Source organism: Diabrotica virgifera, chromosome 3 (genome assembly GCF_917563875.1).
Source record: "Diabrotica virgifera virgifera chromosome 3, PGI_DIABVI_V3a".
Lineage (NCBI taxonomy): Eukaryota > Metazoa > Arthropoda > Insecta > Coleoptera > Chrysomelidae > Diabrotica > Diabrotica virgifera.
In genome coordinates this window covers 213,076,938-213,103,490 of record NC_065445.1, presented here as the reverse complement: position 1 = coordinate 213,103,490, position 26,553 = coordinate 213,076,938, and the positions used below count along the sequence as shown (strand labels likewise).

The 26,553-nt window shown below is 35.9% G+C and overlaps 1 protein-coding gene across 1 annotated transcript; it reads right to left on the bottom strand.

Moving 5' to 3' along the window:
• Positions 1 to 24,905: 24,905 nt before the first annotated feature.
• On the bottom strand, positions 24,906 to 26,195 carry LOC126882683 (uncharacterized). The gene has a single exon (XM_050647658.1). The coding sequence runs from the start codon at positions 26,193 to 26,195 to the stop codon at positions 24,906 to 24,908; it is 1,290 nt and encodes a 429-aa protein (XP_050503615.1).
• Positions 26,196 to 26,553: the final 358 nt, after the last annotated feature.

Below are 26,553 nucleotides of genomic sequence, written 5' to 3'. Positions count from 1 at the left end.
TAAATTTCATTAAGTCGGTTTAATGGATTTTGCAAAATAATATTTGCAATCCAGCTTTCGCAGAAAAAATTCATTTTTTCAAAATGTTACAAGACTGAAAATAAAGCAGATAGCAAGTTGAATTTTTTTTGCTTATAGAAGTGTACTGTACCTTACAGTTCCAATTTGCAAAACTAAAATCGATCAACTACCACGACGTCAGGAATTTTTTTAAATAAACATTAATTATTGGTGCTACGCGCAGGACAGCGGATAGTTTGCTCTGATTGGGCATTCCAATGACCTTTGATAATTATTGATACATTTTAATTTTTATAACATTTCGATATAAATAATAAAATTTGTTTATTGCAAAATAAAAACACATACATACTCTATCCTTTGAAATAACACTTTTTTTAGCAAAAACTTTCTTTGTTTATACAGGGTGTCCAGAAACTCTGCCGACAAACAAAGACAGGAGATTCCTCAGATAATTTTAAGACAATTTAACCCAATTCACCTAGTCCGAAAATGCTTCTTACGGGAGCTAGAGCTCTTTGAAGATGGCGTCATGAAATTAGTTTTTCTTAAATACCTCCAGAACGCTTCTATTTAGAAAAACGAAAATTGGTATGCATATTTACTTTTCAGAGATGAATCGATTCCATCCATTGCAAATTACTAGTACCGGTCATAGGTGTCCGTTTTGGGTAGAGCTACGGGTATTTTACCGCATAACTTTTTTGTCCTTAACTTTTATGCATTTTTGACACCGGATTATTAAATTGTAAGGTATTCTAGTACTAAAAGGTGCTCTTGCTTTAAGTCGGTAGGACACACCGTTTTCTGAAAAAATCGATTTGAAAGTTTTTCGTTTTTGGAATTTGAAAAAAATTTGAAAGAACTTTACAACAAAAAACGAAGTATTTTACCAACATAAAGTAAGAGTAACTTTTAGTACTCGAATACCTCATAATATAATAATCTAGTGTCAAAAATGCTCAAAAATTCAAGACAAAAAAGTTATGCTATAAAATAACTGTTGACCTACCCAAAACGGACGCCTATGACCAGTACTAGAAATTCGCAATTAATGAAATCGATTTATCTCTGGAATATAAATAAATGTACCAGTTTTCGTCTTTCCAAACAGCTTTTTTTTGAATTTGTTTTTTTTTTATTTAAAAAGCGAAAAATTTTCAAATCGATTTTTCTAGAAAACCGTGTGTCCTATCGATTTAAAACAAGAGTACCTTTTAGTACTAGAATACTTCACAATTTCATAAAAAAGTTATGCGATAAAATAACCGTTGCCCTACCCACAACGGACGCCTGTGATCGGTACTAGAAATTTGCAATGGATGGATTAGATTTACATCTTGTAGATAAATACACGTACCAATTTTTGTTTTTCTAAATAGAAGCGTTCTGGAGGTATTTAAGAAAAACTAATTACAAGACGCCATCTTCAAAGAGCTCTAGCTCCCTTAGGAAGCATTTTCGGACTAAGTGAATTGGGTTAAATTATCTTAAAATTATCTAAAGGATCTCCTGTCTTCGTTTGTCGGTAGAGTTTCTGGACACCCTGTATATTTTAACTTAGAGAATAAAAGTTTATTATTTTTAAACATATGAAATTGTTTAAACAATATTTCACAAACAATAATAAAATTAGTTTGATTTTTGTGGAATTAAAATATTAAAATACAACAAAATATAGAGTAAGAAAATAATATATTAGATAAAGATTGGAAGAAATTTTGGTGGAAATCAACCTGTGTGAATCGAACTCCGCTGTCCTGCGCGTAGCACCAAAAATTATTGTTTATTTCAAAAATTTTCTGACGCCGTGGTAATTAATCGATTTTAATTTTGCAAATTGCAAATGAAAGGTGCACTAAACTTCTATAAGTAAAAAAAAATCAACTTGCTATCTGTTTTATTTTCAGTCCTGCAACATTTTAAAAAAATGAATTTTTTTTGCGAAAGTTGGATTGCAAAATTTATTTTGCAAAATCTATTAAACCGATCTTAATGAAATTTACAGTGTTGTTTTACTATATCATAAAGTTTATCTGGGTAAAATATGAAGGTCCTAAGTGTAGCATAAATGGTTAAAAAACGTAAAAGGCGAATACTTGTTTTTGTATGGATTTTTTCGCAATTATTGCTATTTTGCAACCAGGGTGACTATTTTTGAAATTTCTAACCAATTCTTTATTGTAGAAAATTTAATTACGCAACTTTTATGTCAGTACAACTTTTCTCAGAAATGAATAGTTTGAAAGTTATAATCAAATAAACAAATAAAAAAATCGAATTTTTCCTTCATATTTTGACATTTTGAATATTTAAACAATGTTTCGGACCATTTTGAGTGGGAGGATAACTCAAATATTATTATTTGAGTTATTTTCAAGCAATTTCTGCAAAAAAAATTGAGTCACCTCTCAACGTCTATTTCAAAACAGATGCGCCATGGACTATTGGGACCGTGCAAGTTCGGCAAAGCGACCTCTATTTCTACGCTCTGTACTTTTATTCGCACTTTTAATTATATTGGCCAATTATATTAGTCCTGGTTGCTGGATAATTGTCAAGGCCATAGTCCAAAAAAATAATAAGAAGAAAAAATAAGATGCAGGTTATGTTATGCAAACGTAAATAATTGTATGTAGTAAATAAAATTAGTTATTAAAATGCAGTACTGCAAGCAAAATACAATTAATTAAATTTACCTTTATATAATAATTGCATATCATATCAATATTGTGGAGCAATATATAATTTTTCTGCTTCAATGACAGAAGGTATGAAATATACGTCAATTTGACAATTTCAATTGACAATATGAATTATTTAAGATAGTTGCAATATTTCTACGCGACTCGCGCACGGTCGTTTCTCGTTTCCCTTCCAAGTACTTGCACACCGCGAATAGGACGTCGCCCTTAGACCGTAGTTTTTTAATGGTTAATTATGCGTGTCCATCCGGTTTTTTGCCGGTGCGGCGCGCACTATTTTCAAAAATCTCCTATTTTCCTCCAAAAAATATTTTTTCTAGATTCTTTGGGACATTCTAAATAAAATAAGTTTCTTGACATTTTACTCAAAAGTTAATAGTTTTAAAGTTATAAGCGATTTAAAATCCGAAAAATGACAAAAAAAACTAGAGTTGCACAAGTTTGACTTGAATGTTTGAACTTGACTTGAGTTTGACTTAATTTCAAGTCAAACTCAAGTCAATCCTTCTGACAAATATTTCAAGTCAAGTCAAACTGGTCAATCGTACAGGTTTGAAAATTCAAACTGTTTGTCAAACTAGTTTGAAAGAGTTTGAATAATAATTTATTTAGTAGATATACTTTTTTGTCGAGATAGACATGTTAGTTGTCAATTAAGATAAGAAAATTAATAATACAATAAGTGCCACATAACAGTCAAAATTTTCAATGTGTTTTAATTTAAAACTTTTAAATGTAGATATATATTTTTTTCGAATCCTGAGAAAATTAATAAGTATTTTTGAAAAATTTAAACGTAGAATGAAAGATTGCGTTCTTACCGAGGGCCGAAAGTCTCTTAGAATAAATAAAAAGTTTGTTTTGAATGAAATATTTGCAATTAATAACAACACTACATTTTCCTTTTTATGTTCACCCTTGTAACTTATTAAAATAAACATAGAAGTTTTCAGGGATGTTCGTCCCTCAGAAATAATAAAATCTTTCATGCTGCGTTTAAATTTTTTTTAAATTCTTATTAGTTTTCTCAGGATTTGAAAAAAATTAATACATTTAAAACACATTGAACATTTTGATAACCGACATGTTACGCCTATGCCCTTAAGGGTTACAATAAAATAAGACTATTTGGTTTTTCAATGGACAGCTCAAAATAAACTTATTTGGAATTTTTATGACTTTCTTTTATTAAAAAAGGCATTTATTTATCTTAGGGCCAGTTCGAAAAAACATGTGGTATCAAGCTGCTAGTTCACTCGAAAATATGTACCACAATACAAAAGTTAGTATTGCTGTATATTCCTTGGTATTTCTTTAAAATTCAAAACTAACCATAGGATTATTAGACCTGGATCCCACGTACCAAAAAAAAGTTGATTAATAGCAAGCTGAAAATTTGTTAATAGCTTAACGGTGTCTAGTCGGAAAAACTTTGATGTACGGGAACACTGAAACAGGGGAAGTTTTAATTGTGAAACAGTTTAAAAATTTGGAACGTCAGATTACGAAAACGTCCTATGTATTTTGTCATTCAGAACATCCAATTGATTTGTTACCCTTTCATTAAACTCTCATGCAAGAATCAGGCTGCTATTACTAACCAACATGATTCCTGTCATTTGACATGTTCTTCGTGTTCCACTCATTAAAATGCCCAGTTGGTGATAAACACCTGTCTGATTTTTGCATGAGAGTTTAATGAAACGGTAACAAATAAATTGGAAGTTCTGTCCGACAAAATACATGGAACGTTTACGTAATCTGACGTTCCAAATTTTTAACCTTTTCCATAATTAAAACTTCTTCTGTTACAGTGTTCCCATACATCAAAGTTTGTCTGACTAGACACCGTTAAGCTATTAACGAATTTTCAGCTTGCTATTTATTAATCAACTTTCTTTTTGGTACGCGGGATCCGGGTATATATGGTTTTATATCTAAAATTTAAATTTTTTTCGGATAAAGGCTACAAATGTTGGGTTTAAATTTAAAATAATTAATGTATAATAAATATGCATTAAGCTTTCTTAATAATTGTTCCAACTGGCGCGTTTATTGGGTTTTATTTGTCTGTCTCCGGTTTAAACATCGTATCAGCCAATACATTTCTATGTTTATTGAAATTTGTCAAAAAAATTTTTTTGGACTTTGTTGGGAGGGGGAGGAATTTCCCCTACCCCTCCCCCACCCCCGTTGATCCGCCAGTGAACATATAAAAATGCGTAGGCGGTTTCATTTAAAATTAAAAATAAACACGTTGCGTAATATTTAAACTTTTCAAACTGTTTGAAGATGTTTGAATTCAAGTCAAACCTAAAGATATCGAAATCAAGTCAAGTCAAACTTTTTTATACAAAAAGTTTGATTTTCAAGTCAAGTCAAGTTTGTTGAGTAAAATCAAACTAGTTTGACTTGATGCATCTCTAAAAAAAACACATTTTCGCATTTTAAATCGCTTATAACTTCAGAACTGGTAACTTTTGAGGAAAATGTCAAGAAACTTATTTTATTTATAATATCCCAAAGAATCTAGAAACAATATTTTTCGGAGGAAAATAGGAGATTTTTGAAAATAGTGCGAGCCGAACCGGCAAAAAACCGGATGGACACGCATAAATAACAATTAAAAAACTAGGGTTTCAATTGAAGTTAGACCCGATCACTCTTCGGAATCTTGAAAAGAATTGTTTAAACTTTAATCCAAGTTATTGGCACCCTTAAAAATACTAACTTAAATATGAGTTTTTAAGCCTGGAAAATGCGTATTTTCGCATTTTTTAGATTTTAAATCGCCTATAACTCGAAAACTGTCAATTTTTGAGAAAAATCACAAAATACCTTTCTTGTTTAGAATGACCCAAGAAACCTAAAAATATATTTTTTGGAGCAATAAAAGATAATCTTATGTATTTGTTTAAAAAATGTCTGCCTAAAAATTCCGTCAGGCACCCTTCAGATTTGTTTAAAGGGGACATTTTTGAATATGAATCGGCAGAGAAACCGAATTAGAAATGTTTTTCAGACGGGAGGGGTCTCACCACATGGACTATTGAGGTTTTCTTAAACCATGTTCTCAAATTCCGCAGCCATGATATTCTCCTTCTACCGGATCCCCGCTTACCTTTGACTTTACCTTGCAATATGGACTGCAGAAACGAGTAACGGTGCTGATTTCTCATAACGTCTCCCAGATACTGCAGTTTTATGCGTTTGATGGTAATCACAATCTTCGGTTCCTTCTTCATTCTTCCTTCTTTGTTCGTGATCCTTGCTGTCCAGGATTTTGTCAGCATTCTTCTGTAAAGCCACATGCTATAAAGCAAATGCTTCTAGTTTTTTAATAGTGGTGTCTGTAAGCGTCCATGCCTCCGCTCCGTACAATAATATAGAGGAAACATAACATCTAAAATGTCTCATTTTTGTATCTAGGAATAACATATTTATAATAGTTCTCAGGTAGAAATATTGTTTTACGCGCTCTATCTGCGCTCCATTAATGTATAGATGAGCCCCATTTCTATTCTCCTTGCTAATAATCATTTGTTTGTTTTTTTGGGTATTAATGTTTAGTCCGTACTCTGTACTTAATTTTAACTATTTAGAATGGGAAATAAGCCACAATATTATTAAAAAATGATTTTTATTAACTTTTCGACGCCCAAAGTTTATTAACTTTTATTTATTTATTTATTTACTTTATTAACTTTTTGACACCGGCACCCGATTTGGGCGTCGAAAAGTTAATAAAAATCATTTTTTAATAATATTGTGGCTTATTTCCCATTCTAAATAGTTAAAATTGTAAAAATACCACAAGAAAATAGCTTCAGTACTCTGTACTGTTGACTGTACTCGTTGATTCTGTAATCTCAAACTACTTACACTATTATTAGACCATAGCAGTTTCGAACAACCTAGAAGAACTATAAGTCCTTACGAACAAAATCACGTATTACAGTCAACGATATGAACTCAATATAAATGTAAAGAAAACAAAGCTTTTGATTATTAGCAAGAAAAAGATAATCGAAGGCCAACTCTACATCAACCAAACCCATGTAGAAAGAGTGACGGACCACAACTACCTCGGCACCATAATAAATGAAGAATGGACCAACAATTAACCCTAGAAGGACCAAGGAGGGTTAAAAAGTATCCACAACATTGAATTACAACCGATTTTCTAAATACCTTTGTTCCTAAAAATCTCAAATAATTAGTAGTTGTCGGCGTACTGCTGCCCTATTAGATGGCATAATTAGCATTTCTATAATTTAATTCATTTCCTCATACTTTTATGAAAACTTGACAGTGGACTATAAATAATCCCCTTGAATACCTTCAACACCATTCCAAAATGGAAAGGGACGATATCATTCATGTGTCAAATTAGCAAAATCTAAAAGAAAAAAGGCCAATAAGTGGGCAAAAACAACCATAGTTTGTTCAAAATGCAAGTATGTATGTGGTAAGCACAGCAAGAAGTCAAAAATGTTTCTGTATCCTACGATGATGCCAATTCCACTGAAGCCGAAGACTCCGGGTAAATTATAAATTCGTTTCTTTTAACTGTTCCATTAACGTCTAGGAATAATATAAAAGTGTTATTTATAAATTAGTTTAAATAAAGAAGCACGTTTTTGATTAATTTATGTGTGGACATTTATTGACCCTCCTTGGTCCTCGCTGTTTCTACTAAAATATTGGTCCTGCGAGGGTTAAGAGATGAAAGGGAGCATCGGAAATGTTAGATCCACCTTCAACCTCTCTCTTGGCATAAAAGTAGGAATGCTGCGATGCTACTTACATCTTCTCGGTCCTTTTTTATGGTATTGATTCGTGTATGTTAAACGAAGATATGTGCAGAAAATTATTATTATTATTATTATTATAAATCAAATAAGGGCAGAGGAGCGAGCTCCTATTATGCCCAAAAACAAAGAGAAATATCATTTTACAACTAATACAAATTAAGAATAAAGTTAAAAATTAACAAACATCAAATAAAAATATTGAAACAATAAAACAATGTCGCCCTAAAACAATTCAATCCTGTAAAGCTCCCATAATGTTCAAAACAAAGAAAAATATCGTTATAAAACTAATAAAAATTTTAAAGATTACAATTTCAAACAAAATTTTGAAACAATAAATAATGCCGTCCTAAAATTATTCATTCTTGCAAAGAAAATAAAGAATTATCAAGTCTATTTTTAAAAATGTTAACACTAGTTGCCGATATGGTGTCTTCATCTAAGTTATTCCAGATGTTAAATATTCTGTTTGGTAAAAAGTTCATTCTGGATTGTCGTCTGTTCCCTCTTTAATTTATAACGATGACCTCTTAATCGTTCGTCTAGATTTAGCGTAAATATTGTGTTAAGGTTTCCAAAATTATATTTTAAAATACGGAAGGATATAATTAGGTCACCTCGAAGACGTCGATGTTCAAATGTTGTTAGATGAGCCAAGGATAGTCTGTCTTCATAATTAGGTCTTACACGGCCAAATGCCAGTCTTGTGGCTTTACGTTGAACATTTTCAAGTAAGACTTTATCACGGTTAAGATCTGGACTCCACACTGGTCCGGCAAACTCAAGAATAGGTCTGACGTATATAGAGTAAAGTTTACTCATTGAGGTTAGAGATATTCGTGTAAAACATTTGCGGATTAGAAACAGTTTGGAATTTGCACGTTTACACACGGACACTATATTTTATGGTCAGACCAATTTAAGTTACTGTTAACTATCACTCCAAGATCTTTGTGGGAGGTTACTGACTCTATGGGATGCCCATTAATAAAGTACGGTAGTAATGGGTTATTTTTGCCAATATGTAGTATGACGCATTTTTCAATATTCAGTGGAAGTAACCACTCTGAGGACCATTTGAATATTGCGTCAAGGTCGGTTTGAAGAACATGTTGGTCAATAATTGGATTCACATATAATTTAGTATCATCTGCGTAAATGGAAACCTTACTGGATACAACAAGAGGAAGATCACTAGTGTATATACAAAATAGTAGTGGTCCAAGTACTGATCCTTGTGGAACTCCACTCTTGACTGGTTTGTCCAGTGAATAAGCTTCCCCAACACGAACTCGGAAGTACATGTCTGATAGAAAATTTTGAATCCAAAAGTTTAACTTTCCGCGGATACCATAGTGATCCAATTTAGCTAGTAATCGACGTTTGGGAACACGATCGAAAGCTTTGGAGAAATCTAAATAGACTACATCAACAGGATGTCGATTGTTTAAAGATGAAGACCAGTCACTTATACAATGAAGTAAGTTTGTGATCGTTGAACGACCCTTGATAAAACCATGCTGCTGGTGAGGGATGACATTTTCTTGAAGGAGGAATTCAGACATAGCTTCAGAAATAATGGATTCCATGACCTTGCCGACAATAGGAACTAGGCTGATTGGACGATAATTATTGCAGTCAAGTTTATTTCCTTTCTTGAATATAGGAGTAACCGAAGCCAATTTCCATGACGAGGGAAGAGAACCCTGATTAAAAGAAGTATTCATTATAAAGGATATAGGAATGGCTACAGACTCTGCACACTGTTTAAGGAAAAAGGAAGTTAGTCCATCTAATCCAGGTGATGAATTATTGCGTAGTTTCGACAAATGTTGTTTAATAACATCTGGAGTGAAAGAGATATTATCAAGAGTTGTAAGGAGACGTGGACTCATTATTTGAGGAATGGTGTCATTTGGTTCGTCTGTAAAAACCTGAGAAAAAAATAAGGATAAACATTCCGAAGATTCATTATTAGAAGAACATATGGACCCATCATCTTTTTGAAGTAATGGTATGGAGACTTTAGAAGATAAAGATGTGCGAATGTACCGATAAATTTTTTTACTGTTACCACTAGAAATGATAGATTCTTCATATTCTGTTCTTAGTTTTAGCAACGATTGTTTGACTCTGTTAGAAAAATTACGGTGAGCGAGAAAATCATGCAGGGAACCAGTAAGTTTATACGTTCGCCAAAGCTTTCGTTTATGTCGAATTAAGCGGATAGCTGAGAGGTTAATCCAAGGTTTTAATCGATTTTTGTATATTTGTCGTTCAGTTGTATTATCAGAAATTGTTGTAATAGCAGTATGAAGAAAAGAGTCCCACATTGACGATGGATCTGGGTGATTAAGAAAAATAGATTGCCAGTCTATCTGGGACAAAACAAAATTAACAGTAAAGAAATCAGTAGTGGCATACGTTACGAGATTATTTTTGCAAAGTGGTGTTAGATTAAATTGAATGTGAGCAGTAATAAGTGAGTGGTCAGAAATACCCACAGGAGAGGACACATCAAGTGTAGAAACTAATTGATCATCATTTGTAAAAAATAAGTCTAAAATTGAAGAATGATTATTAACTCTAAACTAGTCTAAACCTTGTAGGTTCAGTTATTAGTTGTATTAAGTTTGAGTTCATGACAAAGTTTTTAAACAAATTTTGGGAGTTAATAGTGTCAGTTTTGGAAATAATGGGCCAGCTAATCTCAGGAAAATTGAAATCTCCAACGACAATGAGATTTTCAAGGGATGATAATTCCTCAAGTTTGTCAATAAGCATATTGTCCTCAGTAAGTACTGTATCCGGAGGTCGGTATATGCAAACTATATTAAATGTAAAAGAATTATTAGTAACAAGTAAATGGATAATTTCTATACCTGGCAAGTCTATTGTTTTATTAGTTATTGAAAAAATATTAGTAATTTCATTTGCTAAATAGATGCATACTCCTCCCCCCCGACGAGTACCTCTGTCTCTGCGAAATATAGTAAAATTATCAATGTTTATAATAATTTATAATTGGAAGCATTCGAGATGTGGCTATATCTGAGAATACTTAAATACCGTGGACTGACCGTGACCGGGTCACTAATAAGAAGGTGCTCAGAAGTATGAAAAAGAACCGAGAAGTACTGACCACCATCACCATCCAATCCTGAAAGGTAGAATACTTCGGACACATTATGCGAAATTAATCCAGATATGCACTCCTACACATCTTCCTGGAAGGAAAAATATTTGGAAAGCGAGGTCCAGGAAGAAAAAGAACGTTATGGTTAAAAAATCTCAGAACCTGTTTCAACACAACATCTGCGCAGCTTTTTCGTGCTGCTCCAGATAAAATAAAGATGGCCATGATGATCGACAAGATTCGTCACGGATAGGTACATCAAGAAGAAGAAGACACTATTAATATTGTCTGTGTGTGTGTGAGATCATGGCATCAGACAAAATCTATTTGCCACAAAACATAACACTATTATAGACATGGATCATGGATCCCACGTACCAAAAAAAAATAGCAAGCTGAAAATTTGTTAATAGCTTAACAGTGTCTAGTCGGACAAAATTTGATGTATGGAAACACCGGAACAGGGGAAATTTTAATTGTGGAACAGGTTAAAAATTTGGAATGTCAGGCTACGAAAACGTTCCATGTATTTTGTCCAGCATTGCTGGAAAAGTTGTTTTAGCTGCTTAATTAGAACCTTAGGTCCATATTTGATGAGTTCCGGAGCTATATTTCCTGGGCCAGGTGATTTGCCATTCTTCAACTGTTTGCATATTTTTCGACTTCTCTCTTATTTACTCTGATTGGTGATCTTATCAACCTGACGCCTTGTATACCGTTGGATTGTATCTGTTTGAAGGGCTCTCTTGTCTCTGTTAGTAAATCTTCAAAGTATCCTTCCCAAGTTTGTGGTGATATGGACTGAATAAAATAATGTCTTTCTTTCTGTCGTTTCTTAAATTTTTTAATTTTTTAATAGTACTCACTAGTACCTATTCCTTAGAATCTAATAGTTTTTACGCAAATATTAGCGTGTAAAATCACTCTACCAATTCTATTTTTCATTTCACTCTCTCACTTCACTAACCAAAATTTATTCATTTTTTTTTTTTTTTTTTTTTTAGTGAATACAGATGGGATGGATGGTAGGAAACTACCAGATCCTTCTGAATTTCCTTTTTTTTGTCGTAATAAGTAGTCTAATTTCTTTAGGGTAATTATTACCTTTAGTTCTAGGAATTAGTTCAGAATCCAAATATTGTGTTATGCAGACGACGACGCATTAATCGCCGAGGCAGAAGATGATCTCCAAAGATTAATACACATCTTCAATACAACCGCCAAGAAATACAATATGATAATATCAGCAGAAAAAACCAAATGTATGATAACATCTAAATACCCACTACGATGTAAAATCGAAATTGATGGGAAAATAATAAAGCAGGAAGCAAGAAGCAAGGTTTAGATATCTGGGAATAGATATAACCAGTTACGGAGATGTTGAAGAGGAAGTACTAAAACAAAGCTTAAAAGCAAATAAAGCGGCGGGATCTCTTAATGACACAACCTGAAAGAACAAACACCTAAGACAAGACACAAAAACAACAGAGATGAAAATAGTCCGACGAATATCAGGGAAAAGTTTGTTGGATAGGGAGAAAAACGAAAACATAAGAAGATCATGCAATGTAGAAGACATAAATGGATGGGTGACAAAACGGAAACAGGAGTGGAACGAACACATTAGTATGGTAGAGTTGGCGCAATGATAAGATTTGACCGTTAATTTAAAACGTATCTATTCGTATAAATTTTATTGAATTTGAGTGACATTATATTTTCCATAAGATGTGTGCGATGTCCTTTACAAAAATTTAAAAATTCTGATTTTTCTAAATTAGGTAAGTACATTTTTTTCGACAAATATGCATCCTATACCGGTCAAAATTTTTGAGGTCATTACTTATATTAAAATAAAGAAATTTTTATAGGGATTGCTATAAATTGAAATTGTTTCACTTTTTCCTAAAAAATTTGAAAGGGTCGTCTTATTTTCATCATAACTTGCAGAATTTTGATGATATCGACTTCTTCTATATATTTTTGATGGGTATTTCTCAGTGCAACGTTTTCCTGTTATTTAAGCTTGAATAAGAAATTTATTTAAGTTTTTATTCGCTTCATTTTTGGTAATGACAACTTTTTTGAAAAAAAGTTACTATTTTTGGGTTATTGATGAAAATCCGCTTGAAAACATGCATTATTTCACAAAAAATCAAAATCATTGATCTTTATTAACTCAAAAACTGTATACCAACTTTTATTAAGAATTTGGTCCCTTTATCGATTTCTGGAGATATTTTTAATAAAATATTTTTCACCCCAAAAAGGGGTGGCATCCACCCCCAGGGAAAAAGCACAAGTTGGCACCATGTTCCCTTTGTTTCTTGAGGTATCTTCTAAATAGTGACCAATTTTCATAAAAATCGATGGAGGTTTAACGAAATTGTAGGTAAAAACCTTTAGTGACCGCACTAATTATTCTGATATTATTTTACATTAAAATTCTTAGGTCTCGCTCTTTTTGCGCTCATTTTCAGTTGATGGGGAAAATAATTTGATGTTATTATTGCGTTTGAAATCGTCATATATTATTGTAGTTATTCCTTTTATATTTATTGTTGAAGTATCCTGCCAATATAGACCGGGGCTGTATAGTTGCCCGCGCTAGTGAAATTATTCCGATTCGATTTTTTTGCACAAACTTACTCAAAAAGGGTTCTTATAACCTATCCACAGGGTGCCGGGCGGTGCCGTGGTCGAAAAATTGTTTAAACAATTTTTTTAGACAAATTCACAAAAATAATTTTTTCATTACGAACAATTTTTGTTAGATAATTTGGGTCATTCTGAGCAAACAAGGTCTTTTGTCATTTTTTTCTAAAATTGATTGTTGTCGAGTTATATGCGATTAAAAATTTGAAAAATGCGAAAATGGCCATTTTCAAGGCTTAATAACTCGATTAAAAATTATTATAATGAAATTTAAAAAATGACCAAATTAAGTTTCAAACCCCTTCTTCAAGGTTCTGAATAGATTTTTGTCATTATTTTATTACAAAGCTGTTATTTTTAACAACAAGCTGTTAACAATTAGCGCTATAGTCAATAGTCCAGGATGTATCGTCGCCCCCGCTAGCGAAATTATTCCGATTCGATTTTTTTGCACAAACTTACTCAAAAAGAGGTCCTTATAACAAATCCACAGGGTGCCAGGCGGTGCCGTGGTCGAAAAATTGTTTAAAATTTTTTTTTAAACAAATTCACAAAAATAATTTTTTCACTTGGAACAATTGTTTTTTAGATAATTTGGGACATTCTGAGCAAAAAAGGTTTCATGTGATTTTTCTCTAAAATTGGCTGTTGTCGAGTTATACGCGATTTAAAATTTTAAAAATGCGAAAATAGCCATATAACTCCACCACAATCAATTTTAGAGAAAAATCACAAGAGACCTTTTTTGCTCAGAATAATCCAAGTTATTTAAAAAAATAGTTCGCAATGAAAAAATTATTTTTTTGAATTTGTTTAAAAAAATGTTTAAAACAATTTTTCGACCACGGCACTACCCGGAACCCTGTGGATGTGTTATAAGGACCTTTTTCGAGTAAGTTTGTGCAAAAAAATCTAATCGAAATAGTTTAGCTAACGGGGGCGACGATACAGTTGGACTATAGCGCTAATTGTTAATAATTAAAAAAAGCAGCTTTGTAATAAAATAATGACAAAAATCTTTTCAGGACCTGAAAGAAGGTGTTTAAAACTTGATTTGGTCACTTTTTGAATTTCATAATAATAATTTTTAATCGAGTTATGAAGCCTTGGAAATGGCCATTTTCGCATTTTTCAAATTTTTAATCGCGTATAACTCGACAACAGTCAAGTTTAGAGAAAAATGGCCAGAGACCTTTTTTACTCACAATGACCCAAATTATCTAAAAGAAATTGTCGGAAATGAAAAAATTATTTTTGTGAATTTGTTTAAAAAATTGTTTAAACAATTTTCTGACCACGCCACACGGTGGTCCTTTTTCATAATCTATGATTGCAAAAGGTATAAAATTCATCTTCAAATAATCGGTTGTAATGACACTCATTGAATACCTAGATAACTAGGTAAACAAAATAAATCGTTCTTAGAACTCAACTCCCACCTCGAAGTGAACAATTGAAACCGAAAGTTGTACTTCTTTACCGAACTTACGCTCAGTAGTTTCAGGCAATTTACCAATTTACCAGCGCCCGTGCCCTTTCAAAGTGAATTTAAGTGTACCTAAAACTGTTATTTTAATAATTTTTTGAAATGGAAGTAAGCGAACAGGTATATTTACAATATTATAAAACATTTTGTTGATAAAAAAATATTTGATTGTAAAGATGATGATAGATTAGCACTAAAATAAGGATTTGTAAAGATTTTAATAGAGTAGAACTTTTGGGATTGTTCGGGATTGTTGCTAAACTATTTTTTTATTGTTACTTTATTCATTTATCTCTCAGAAAAAGTTACTCTTGTGTGCTCGAACGTGCTCTTTCTATATTTTTTTAATTTTTGTAGGTTCTTGTATTTTACATAATACAACAATGTTTTACCTGTATACGAATTTTCAGTCCCTTATATTTAGTCTAAGAGCTGGGAGCGGATTTTGTGCGTAATAAGTAATATGAAAAAACTATACGGGAATATATTGAATTAGTTGTGCACATGACTTTCTCCAACAGCCGGAAACCAGAGTGGGGGCGAGGGTAGTTATAAGGGGTCAATGTCGCGGTTTTTATTATTTTTTTTGTGACGCCCATGATGGAGATAGTGCACCAAAATTTGGGAATAAGTAGATCATGACATTACTAAGTAAAATCTCCAGGGGCGGAATGCTGCGTGGCGGTCAAATGTTGTGATGCGTCACAAAAAAAATAATACAAACTGTGACTTTGACCCCTTAAAACTACCCTCATCCCCAACTCTGGTTTCCGACCCTGGAGATTTTGCTTACTTACGTCATGATCTACTTACTCCCAAATTTTGCTTCACTATCTCGATCACGAACGTCACAAAAATCCCTTATAATTTTTATATTCACCCCTGTCCCCACCCCTTTGTCGGCACGCAACGTTCCGCCCCTGGAGATTGTACTTACTTACGTCATGACTTACTTATTACCATATTTTGGTGCACTTTCTCGATCATGAGCGTCACAAAAAAAATAATAAAAACCGCGACTTTGACCCCATATAACTACCCTCGTCCCCCACTCTGGTTTCCGGCTCTGGGGATTTTACTTAGTTATGTCATGGTCTACTTATTACCAAATTTTGGTGCATTATCTCAGTCACGAAAGTCGCAAAAAAAAACCTTTATATTTTTTATATTCACCACTACCCCCATCCCTTTGTCGGCCACGCCGCGTTCCATCCCTGGAGATTTTACTTAGTTACGTCATGACCTACTTATTCCCAAATTTTGGTTCACTATCTCGATCATGAGCGTCACAAAAAAAAATAATAAAAACCGCGTCTTTGACCCCGTATAACTACCCTCGTCCCCCACTCTGGTTTCCGGCCGTTGGAGAAAGTCATGTACACAACTAATTCAACATATTTCCGTATAGTTTTTCCATATTACTTATCACGCACAAAATCCGCTTCTATCTCTCCGACTAATGTGGTGTAATACTTTTGCAACCATAGATCGTCAGAAAGGACCACTGTGCGCCACAGCCCGGCACCCTGTGGATATGTTATAAGGACCTCTTTTTGAGTAAGTTTGTGCAAAAAAATCGAATCGGAATCACTTCGCTAGCGGGGGCGACGATAGAGCCCGGTCTAATACTCTTTACGTTATTTATAAGAGTGAAAAAAATTAATGATTAAACCAATTGAACCAACCAAACCTGAATTAAAATTATTTATACATATTTTATACTTTATACTTATACTAATCTCTACTTCCAATTCCATCCGGTGCTCCAATACTTCCCTTCTCCCAATGAAAATATAGGGATTATGAAAACAGGCGCTGCTCTAGTTTGAAGCTTTTTATTAAATCCAAATTTATACAATCACGAATATCTGCAAACATGTTAAATATAACTTGCCTAAGTTATCCGGAATTCAAATATAAATGTTTTGGCTTCGAAATAGTATGTTGCATCTGTCTGAAATTATATACATGGTTTTTAAGAGCTATCCCACATGCTTTTGAGTATGTAATATGAAATAGATATATGATTATCAGTAGCTGAATATTTTTTAATATTATACAATTAGACATTTTTATTAGATATTAATTCAGGAAGCTGTAATGGAACAGTTTATAACTATACTTTTAGGGTTTGTCCGAAAGAAGAGAAGATTTTGAGAATCTATTTATATGAAAGTTTGTTGGTATTATAATTATGTTAAATTTTGTGATATGAGATGGATATTTCATCACTTTACTTGATTATGCCCAGAAGGGATAATAAAAACAGTTCGTTCCAATCGGAATTTTTAAAGACCGATTTTCCGATCGGAATAGGAATGAATCAATTATTATTTAAAGAAAAGAGTTAAAATGCTTCATAAGTGTAGTAGAGATGTTGAAAAAGTATCTATTCGTTACAAAGTACTCGTTACTTACGAATACCGAAAGTAACGATTACTTTGATTACTTCGTTACTTCGTACCAGTGGCGACGCGTGTGTTTTTCTAAAGTGTTACCAAACTCAGATGTAAAAAATCTTGTTTAAAAGAACCTCGCAAATATAAGTTTTTGTTTAATTTATCTGGAAAAATGTTAATAACAGAATCGTAGAAAGAGGGTTCTGTCATTAATCCATTTAAAAAGCGTTACTCAATGAAAATTAAAGAAAATGACGACATTCGATCTTGCAATTGGGTATTTCTTTGGCATGTTTTAATCCGTTTCATGAGCGGCCGTGGGTAACGGCATAAACGCTGGCCTCATACGCCAGTAGACGTGGGTTCGATCCCTGCCAAAGACAAACCATTTTCATTTCCAATAATGACACGAGCCGTCTCACCGTGCCTCGGAGAGTACGTTAAGCCGTCGGTCCCCCTGGGCTAGTGTACATCGACACTAGTTATTTGAAACAGGGTTAAAGATGTAATTGGCGCTGGAACTATCCGAAAGGATCTCCCCGGCAAAAATGCCATACGATATTATCATTGTATAACTAGACCAGATAAGACTGTGTAGATAAACAATGATATTATTATTATCCGTTTCATTGCTGAAAAACTTCTTTCAACGGATGCACTTGTAGCCGGAATTATTAAAAATAGGTTTGCCAATTTAAAGGACTCCTGAAATGCATTATCAAGTTCTGAAGACGTTAAATATTGATAAAATTCTTTTACATTTTTTTTTTAATATAATCTGGATCATTATAAAGAACTCTCAATTCTGTTTTTTAACTTTACTGTGTCAAATGTTTGTCCATATAGCTGTACAAATTGATGAAAGGCCCTATCTGAAAATTTTTTGCTTTAAATTAGAAAACCTATTTTGAAGTTGGATAATCATAGTGTCAAAAATTTAAAAAAAAATGTCGTCAACAACACTCATCCATGTTTAATTGCACGCACACTGTAATAGGTAAGGCCATTGTAACCATTCTAAAAAGTGGAGACAAGCCTACTAATATCCACAGAGCGCTTACGCCTTCGCCTTTCAAAATTTTCAGACACGAGCCGTATCCGACCGTCAGACCGATAGCCGATGGACCTTCATTTTGTATCCACATTTAAAAGTGGTAACATTAATCTGCAACCGAGTTGCATAAATTCGCCAATATTTTCGTGCGTCTATGTAGTTGGCTTTTTAGTGAATTACTGTTAACACTCATATTTCTATTGAAAAAAAAAAATAAATAAAATGGAATTATTTCACAGTAATCATAAAATATTTATTAGCAAGATTTTTAACTGTTACCAATGGTAACAGTGGTTACATAGACGCTTCGCCAGTGCTTCGTACCAATCGTATCAGAGCGAATAACGACTATTGTATCTACTTTGATTACTTTGATTACTCTGATTACTTCGTACCAATCGTATTAGAGCGAGTAACGACTATTGTATCTACAACCAGTACACTTGATTAGGTACTTTCTACCAATCGTATCCCAGCGAGTAACGGACGGGACCGGTATTTTACGAGTGTTATCGATTATCGTTATCTGTATGAAGCGTTTTAAGGGTGTTAGCCTCAAAGCCTCACACTGTGAGGGTGATAGAAGATGAAACAGAGGGAGGTATAATGGAGGTAAAATATGTAGTGCATGTCATTAACAAAGATCGAATGCGAGAACCCTATATTTTTATCTAGATCTATATCTATACCTATACAAAACACAAAACACCTACCTACTGAGAAATACGATTCTCGATATGATTACCGTTACTCAAATACAAAAGTAATCATAGTAATCAAATCATTTTTATCCCTTAAACAGATCGGTGAAGGTCGTTGTTATATCGGAATACCTATACAAAATACCTACCTACTGAGAAATACTATTCTGGATATGATTACCGGTACTCAAATACAAAAGTAATCATAGTTATCAAAGTAACGAATACTGTAAATGATTACTTTATACAAAAGTAACGATTTGTAACAAATACTCGAAAGTAACTATAATCAACATCACTAAAGTGTAGCTACTAAAAATATATTTCTTCTTCTTCCTTCTAGCTTAAACTTCATCCACTTGTATCAATGTTCAGATTGTAGCTCCACATTTTTTGGGGTCGGCCTATACTTCTTCGTCCCGTTGTTTTTAATGAATATGAAATAAATATTAAATGAAAATTATTTCTCCATCGTACTTACAATCACATCTAATTTCGGGTAGTACGAATCACATTAAAAGGGGACATCACAACTGCTTAAGAAAAGCAATATTGGCGCCCTTGACGCTGATGGTCTCCTGATGATGGACGCCTGCTTGGATATCCAGTGTGCAATCATCCATGAGTTATCAACAATTGGAACTTATAACTTTTGTTCCTGGTCTGCTGCGAGCCGGACGTCTCATCTGCTGTGCGGTAGGAACCGATAGCTTCCACACTGTAAGTGGGATTCAAGATTTGTGTACACGTATATTTTCTGAGTTTCTTGAATACTAGATAATGTATTTTCCACACCTCTTAGGTGTGGAAAATTCTATTTCCTATTTCCTCTCATCTCCTCACATTGTAACTTTATTATCTCACATAGAATAATGTAGAAGAGCTCAGTGAATACCAGTCCCATCTTAATTTTAGCTGGGATAGCTACTCCATTAATTTTAGCTTGATTTGATAAAAGAATAGAATATAAGTGTTTGCATTCACAAGATATTATTTCGTGGCAGTTCCTTATTTCAATCTTTAAACATGAGTGTCGTGGTGCTTATCACTAAACGATGGATATACTCAATAATCAGCGCGAAGAGCTGCAATACTGTGGGTCCCACCACAAAATGTTACAAGTAGAATTCCGCATTAAGCTACGCAGTAAGACAATTACAAATTAAAGACAAAAAGTGGTTTCAAAATAACCAGAAAATGTAAGAGACGCATTCGTAAAGGCTGCTCTTCCAGTGACTACCGGAGACTGAAAAAACGTGGGAATGCACACATAAGTGGATCAGTGAAGCCACCAACAACACAAACTCCAAAGAAACAATAAATAGAAAAAACTACTTTATGAAATTGGATGACTAAAAACACTCTCAACCTTGTAAAAGAAAGACGAAAACTTAGAAACGACAAATCAAATTCAATACAAAAAGAAATAGAGAACCGTGAATACAACTATCAACCACTTATGCAAAAGTGACAAAAATAATTGTATTTGCGCACAACTACAACTAGAACATACTGACCACCAAGAATCTAGATCTAGAGAACTTTTCTCAAAAGTCAAATATCTAGCGAGAGAATTCAAATTGCAGACACAGATCACCAAAGATAATAGTGGAAAAGCTATAACAAACCCAGAAGGTATTGCAGGGATGTGGAAACCATATTGGTAAATATTATTCTCTAACAAATAGAATAGAATAGAAATTTGCTTTATTGTCATGAAAAATTTTAACAATTTTATAGACAAAGGTTACAAGAATCATAAATAAAAACAATAACATATACAATTTACTAGAATTATAGAAATCGTCAATATAAATAAAATATAATGAAGTGAAACAAAAAACAGTAACAATCTATTGCAAAATTTAAAAAAATTTCAAATTGCATAATCTACCTTAAGAAATTTAATAAGTTAAGCTGCTGCATATGACATTCAAATATATATTAAGATTCTACTTATACATAAGAATACTGTAATTTCTTAGTTATTGGTTAATAAACTCTGTTATTGAATAATATGGTCTTTCAGATAAATAGGCTTTTGTCATTTTACGGAACTTGGGGAAAGATGTTGCAGATTTAAGTTGTAGAGGGAGATGGTTGTATAGTTTTTTTGCAGAATATAATATAGATTTCTTTACTAACTCACTGGACATGATCGGTAAATGTATGTATGTATGTATGTAGATAGGGGTGATAGGTACACTGCGACCCGTAGGATCTATTGTGTCCCCCTTGCTTGCCATGAGTCTGATGTTTTCTCAGACCTATAGCAGCTCTTCCAGTCCTATTTTCCTAAGAAAGATTAGGGTCGGGCTAGGATCGTCGGGACTTAGGATCGTCGGGCTTCAATTCAGGCAGGTTCTCCTCTTCTATTTCATGTGCCCCTAGGTATCTGGCCCTGGAGTTCTGCAATGCAGGACATTCTGAGAGTATGTGTATTGAGGTTTCGTCCTCTTCCTCACAGAATCTGCATTTTGCTTCATCTACCAATCCTAGCTTCTTCATGTGACTTCTTAACCGGCAATGCCCGGTCATTATTCCCGTCAAAATCCGGATCTTCTTTTTACTGAGGTTGAGAAAGCTAAGAGATCTATTCTGGTTATAATTTCCCAGAATTGTCTTGGCTTGTCTCAATCCTTCCAACTGATTCCAGTACTTGGACTTTTCCCTCTCCAATTCTCCTCTTAGTTCTCCTAAGATTGCGCTACTGCTGATCCCACATGATGGTTCTGGTCCCAGATATGGGGTTTCGGCTCCTTTTTTCGCCAGCTGATCTGCTGTTTCGTTCCCTCCAATTCCTATGTGTCCTGGGACCCATAGGAGGGTGACAAGGTTCTTCTGGCCTAGTTCATTTAGCTTTCCTAGGCACTCCCAAACCATCTTAGAACTGATTATATGTGAGCTCAGTGCTTTGATGGCTGCTTGACTACCCGACATGATTACAATCTCTTGTCTGCGATAGTTTCTTCCAATGTTAAATTCCACACATCTTTCGATGGCACGGATTTCTGCTTGAAAGATGCTTGGGTATGTGCCCAAGCTTTCTGAGTGTTTGGCTCTCGGTCCAAAGACTCCTATTCCAGTTCCCTCTTCCAGTTTGGAGCCATCCGTATACCACTTTATGGCATTTGGGTTCAAGTTATGTATGGTATCTTCGTCCCATTCAGATTTATTGCTCAGCTTAGTGATGAATTTTCTCACAAAGTTGAATTTCTTCGGCATATCATCTTGGGGCATTTCCCAAGTTTGATCAAATTGAAGTGATCGAGGTTTTTCTCTGATGATTCCTTCTCTGATCATCCTGTATATTGTTTTCTTCCTTACATTTTCTAACTGAATGTGCAGTGGGGTCAAGTTTAAAATCACCTCCATTGCAGCTGTGGGGCAGGTTCCCATTGCTCCAGTGATACATGCACAGGCTAGTCTCTGAATCTTCGAAAGCTTTTTCTTTGTCGTATTCAGATTAGCTCTTGTGCCCCAAGCTACTGCCCCATAAGTGATTAGTGGTCTCACTATTGCTGTGTACATCCATTGCAGAATACGTGGGTTACATCCCCAGTTTTTCCCTGCAATGTTCTTACACACCATGAGGGCCTTGGTGGCTTTGTGTATTACTTCCTCTTCGTGTTTATTCCAGAGTAACTTGCTATCTAGGATCAGCCCTAGATATTTGACCTCTGTTTTCCATTCGACGATATCCTCCCCTATTTTTATGGTTTTTAAATTCGGGTTCTTTTTCCTTGTAAAGGCTACTAGTGTGGTTTTAGTGGGGTTGATGTTAAGTCCCAACGAGTCACACCATTGGTTTGCAATATTCAGTCCTCTTTGAACTATGTCGCAGAGGATATTTTCGTACTTTCCTTTTGCAAGGATGACCATGTCGTCGGAATATCCTTGACATGGTATGCCTTCCCTGGTCAATTGACAGAGTAGGCTGTCCACAGTGAGACTCCACATGAGTGGGGACGCAACTCCCCCCTGCGGACAGCCTCTGGTCACATTAATGAAGATAGTGTCTTGTCCTGTCTCCATTTCTGCGATTCTCGTAGATAGCAGTTGCGACATCCAGGTGGAGGTCATTCCATCTACTCCTCTCTCATGCAGTGCTCTTTTGACGGCTTCATGTGGCGTGTTGTCAAAAGCCCCTTCTATATCTAGAAAGGCACATACCACGGTCTCTTTCTTATTCAGAGCATCTTGGATTTCATCAGTCAATTGTGTCAAGGCGGTTTCCGTGGATTTTCCCGCTTGATACGCATGTTGACGGGGGTGCAATGGCACCTGTTCCAAGATTTCTGTTCTAATGTAGTTGTCTACAGCTTTTTCCATCGTTTTGAGAATAAACGATGTGAGGCTGATCGGTCTAAGGGATTTAGGGTGCGTAGTATCCCGTTTCCCTACTTTTGGGATGAAGGTGACTTTGGCCCTTCTCCATGCTTCTGGTATGTATCCCAGTTCAAGACTGCTCCGACTGATTCGGACCATATGAGGAATGATTGCCTCTTGGCCCTGTTGAAGTAGGGCAGGAAATATTCCATCCGTTCCAGGTGTTTTGAACGGCTGAAAGGTGTTCATAGCCAATTTCAGCCGTTCTTCACTGCAGATGTGTTTTGCCATTGCAGTGTCTTCCCTGGTAGGTCTTCTGATTTGCTCACTCTTTTTTCCTGAAGTGATTGCTCCTCCAGGAAAGTGAGTTTCTAACAAGAGCAAAGCTCGTTCTTTCTCGCTTTCTGTGAAGCTTCCGTCTGGCTTCCGTAGTGCCATTACTGTATCTACTCTTGCCTTTGCCAAGACCTTGTGTAGCCTTGCTGCAGAGGGAGTAGTGTCTATTTCTTCGCAGAATTTTCTGAAGCTATTTCTTTTAGCCTTTCTAATCTCTTTATTGTATAATGTGAGTTTCTCGGTGTAACTCTGCCAATCTCCGTTACGTTTGGCTCTGTTGAAGAGCTGTCGCGTCTCGGATCTTAGGTTTGACAGATGTTCGTTCCACCATATTGCATCTTTTGATTTTCTGGTCCTCTGAAGAGGACAACTTGATTCATAGGCGTCGAGTATTACCTCGTTAAGTTCTATGACATCATTTTCTAATGCCAGGTGGTTTCTGGCATTTCCTTTAGTACGAAGACTTACAAGATTTCTCCTCAGGTTAGAGTTGTATTCATCCCAGTTTGTTTTCCTGGGGTTTCTCCTGAGTTTTGGCTCAGGAGGACTACAATCTAACCTGAACATAATTATTCTATGATCAGAGAGGGATGGTTCGTTCGATACTCTCCAATCCCTCACCCGATCTGATAGATTCGGTGTGCTTACAGTTATATCTAGCACTTCTTTTCTTGTTTTAGTTACAAAAGTAGGGGTATTCCCTATATTGTGTATGACAAGATTCTTACTAAGAATAAATTCTAAAATTTTCTCACCTCTTTCATTGGTGTCTGTGCTCCCCCATACGGTATTGTGACCATTAGCGTCACATCCTAGGAGAAGCGGTAGTTTCTTCTGCTCACAGTACTCTACTAGTCTTTGCAGTTCTGGAGGCGGTGCAGTCCCGTCTCCTGCAAAGTAGCATGAGACTATCATAACTTCTTGACGCCCTTTTCCGAACTCAAGGTTTGCTCGAATCGGAACAAGGTCTCTCGTCATAAATTCTGAAACACAAAAGTGATTAATACTGTTACTTACCAAGATGCATGCTCTGGGTTTGTCAACATTACTTACTTTGTATATCAGCTTAGCTTCTCTGCTTGTGAGTCCTCTCACCTGACCGTCACGAACCCATGGTTCCTGAATCAGTACAAATCCCAATTGGTTTCTGATAAACGTCCTTAGGATGACCGCCGATGATCCCTTGGCGTGATGGGCGTTTATCTGAGCAATACTAATTCCCATTTTTTTTTTTCCTCCTCCCTTTTCCCTTTTCCCTGCCCCTACTTATTTGGTTATTTGAGGTGAGGTTTCTTTCTCACCTTCTTCCCCCCCGACAAGTGTTTTGTCCTTGTCTTCTTCAACGTTAGTTGCTTCGGCTGTCTCCATGTCCTCCGAGTCCCGATATAGATCGGTGCTGTGGTGGTCTCCGACGCTCTCGGCATCGCCGGGCACATCAGTACCCCGCGATGCAGAGGGCACCGGAGGCGCTTCCTCGACCTCGGTGGTTACTAACCCACCGCTGCTCCCCGGAGTCTCCTTTTCTGTTTCCCGTTTTATACCATGAACGGGGATTTTCCCGAACCGGTAAAAAATGGTGCATCCGTTCTTCCTGAGGGCAGCGCAGGATAGCTCGTCTATCGCTGCCCTCAAGAGTTGCCCTGCCGCCTCTTCCTTAGCACTCAGGACCTTCCACCTACCTATTGCTAGGCCCTCATTTTGTACCTCTATCAGCTGAAGTAATTTCTCAGCTGATAGCCCCTTGCTTCTGGGGAGGAAAACTGTCACAACATGTGATCTAGGGATGTCGTCTCCCTTACATGTTGTGAGTTCTCCACCCTCCCACTTCCTAATTTGTGGCACCTTCAACCTTAGCCACTCCGCTGACTGTGGTGTTTCACAGTCAACTACCAAGTAGCCCGGCTTGAAGTGGATGCCGCCGAACTGGAGCTTGTGCTCCCATCCGGCGAACATTTCTTGAACTATTGCCTCCTCCACCAAAGTCTGCTGTTCCACGCTGAGGGTGTTCTCAGGGAACCCTTTGGGGAGAATGGCAATCTTCTCCGATTTTAGAGCAGCTGCATAGCTGCTCATACCTACTGAGGTAGTGGTCTGTTCTCCCACTTCCTCCTTCTTCCTTTTCACCTCTTTCTGAGCAGGACTGATGACCGTCTCAGTCCGCTTTCTTTTTTGACTAGCAGGCTCTTGGCTTTTGTGCTCCAAGGCCTTCTTTCTTGCTGTTTCAGGGGAAATTCCCTGACTGAGGTACCTCAAGTACCATCTGCAGCCCGCTCCGCTCAGCCCACGTCTCAGTGGGTCATCCCTGCCTCCAGGTTCTCCCATGTTTGGGAGTGGAGGCTGTCTAGAGGTCGAGGGCCTTTGGAGGTCCTTCCCCACCTCAGATTTACCCTTGTGGTGTATTCCCACAATGGAGTCTGAGGGACCGGTCCTCGAATTTCCTGCCTCTCGGGGAGCTTCCCGAGAGGTTGAAGGAGAGTGTTTTCCTTCCTTCTTCTTCTTCGATTTAGCGGTGTATTCCCGCTGTATTTTTTTTCCTTTTAATTCTTTCTTGTCCATGGTTGTTCCCACGAGTAGCTAGGGAATGTCGGTCCACTCCGGCAGAGCCCCGCATGCCGGAGTAAGGCTGCATACAAGGGGGTTTCGCCTGGTTCCCCCAGGGGAACGTTCGCGACCGCATATGCCCCAGCGGCCATTCATCCATCGGCACGTTGCCTTACACTTTGGATTGGGGTAGTGAGGTAAGTGGAGGGATAGTGGATGTGGGGCAGGGATGTGATCAGGAATCAGCCACTCGCGCTCGGATAAGTCGACTCACAAAAAGGTGAGAAAGAGTTTGTTGGGGGAGGGCGACATGTTTGGGTTTCGAGTGGCCGTAGGAGCAGGGAAGGGTATCTGTATATGCTGAAGGCGAAGG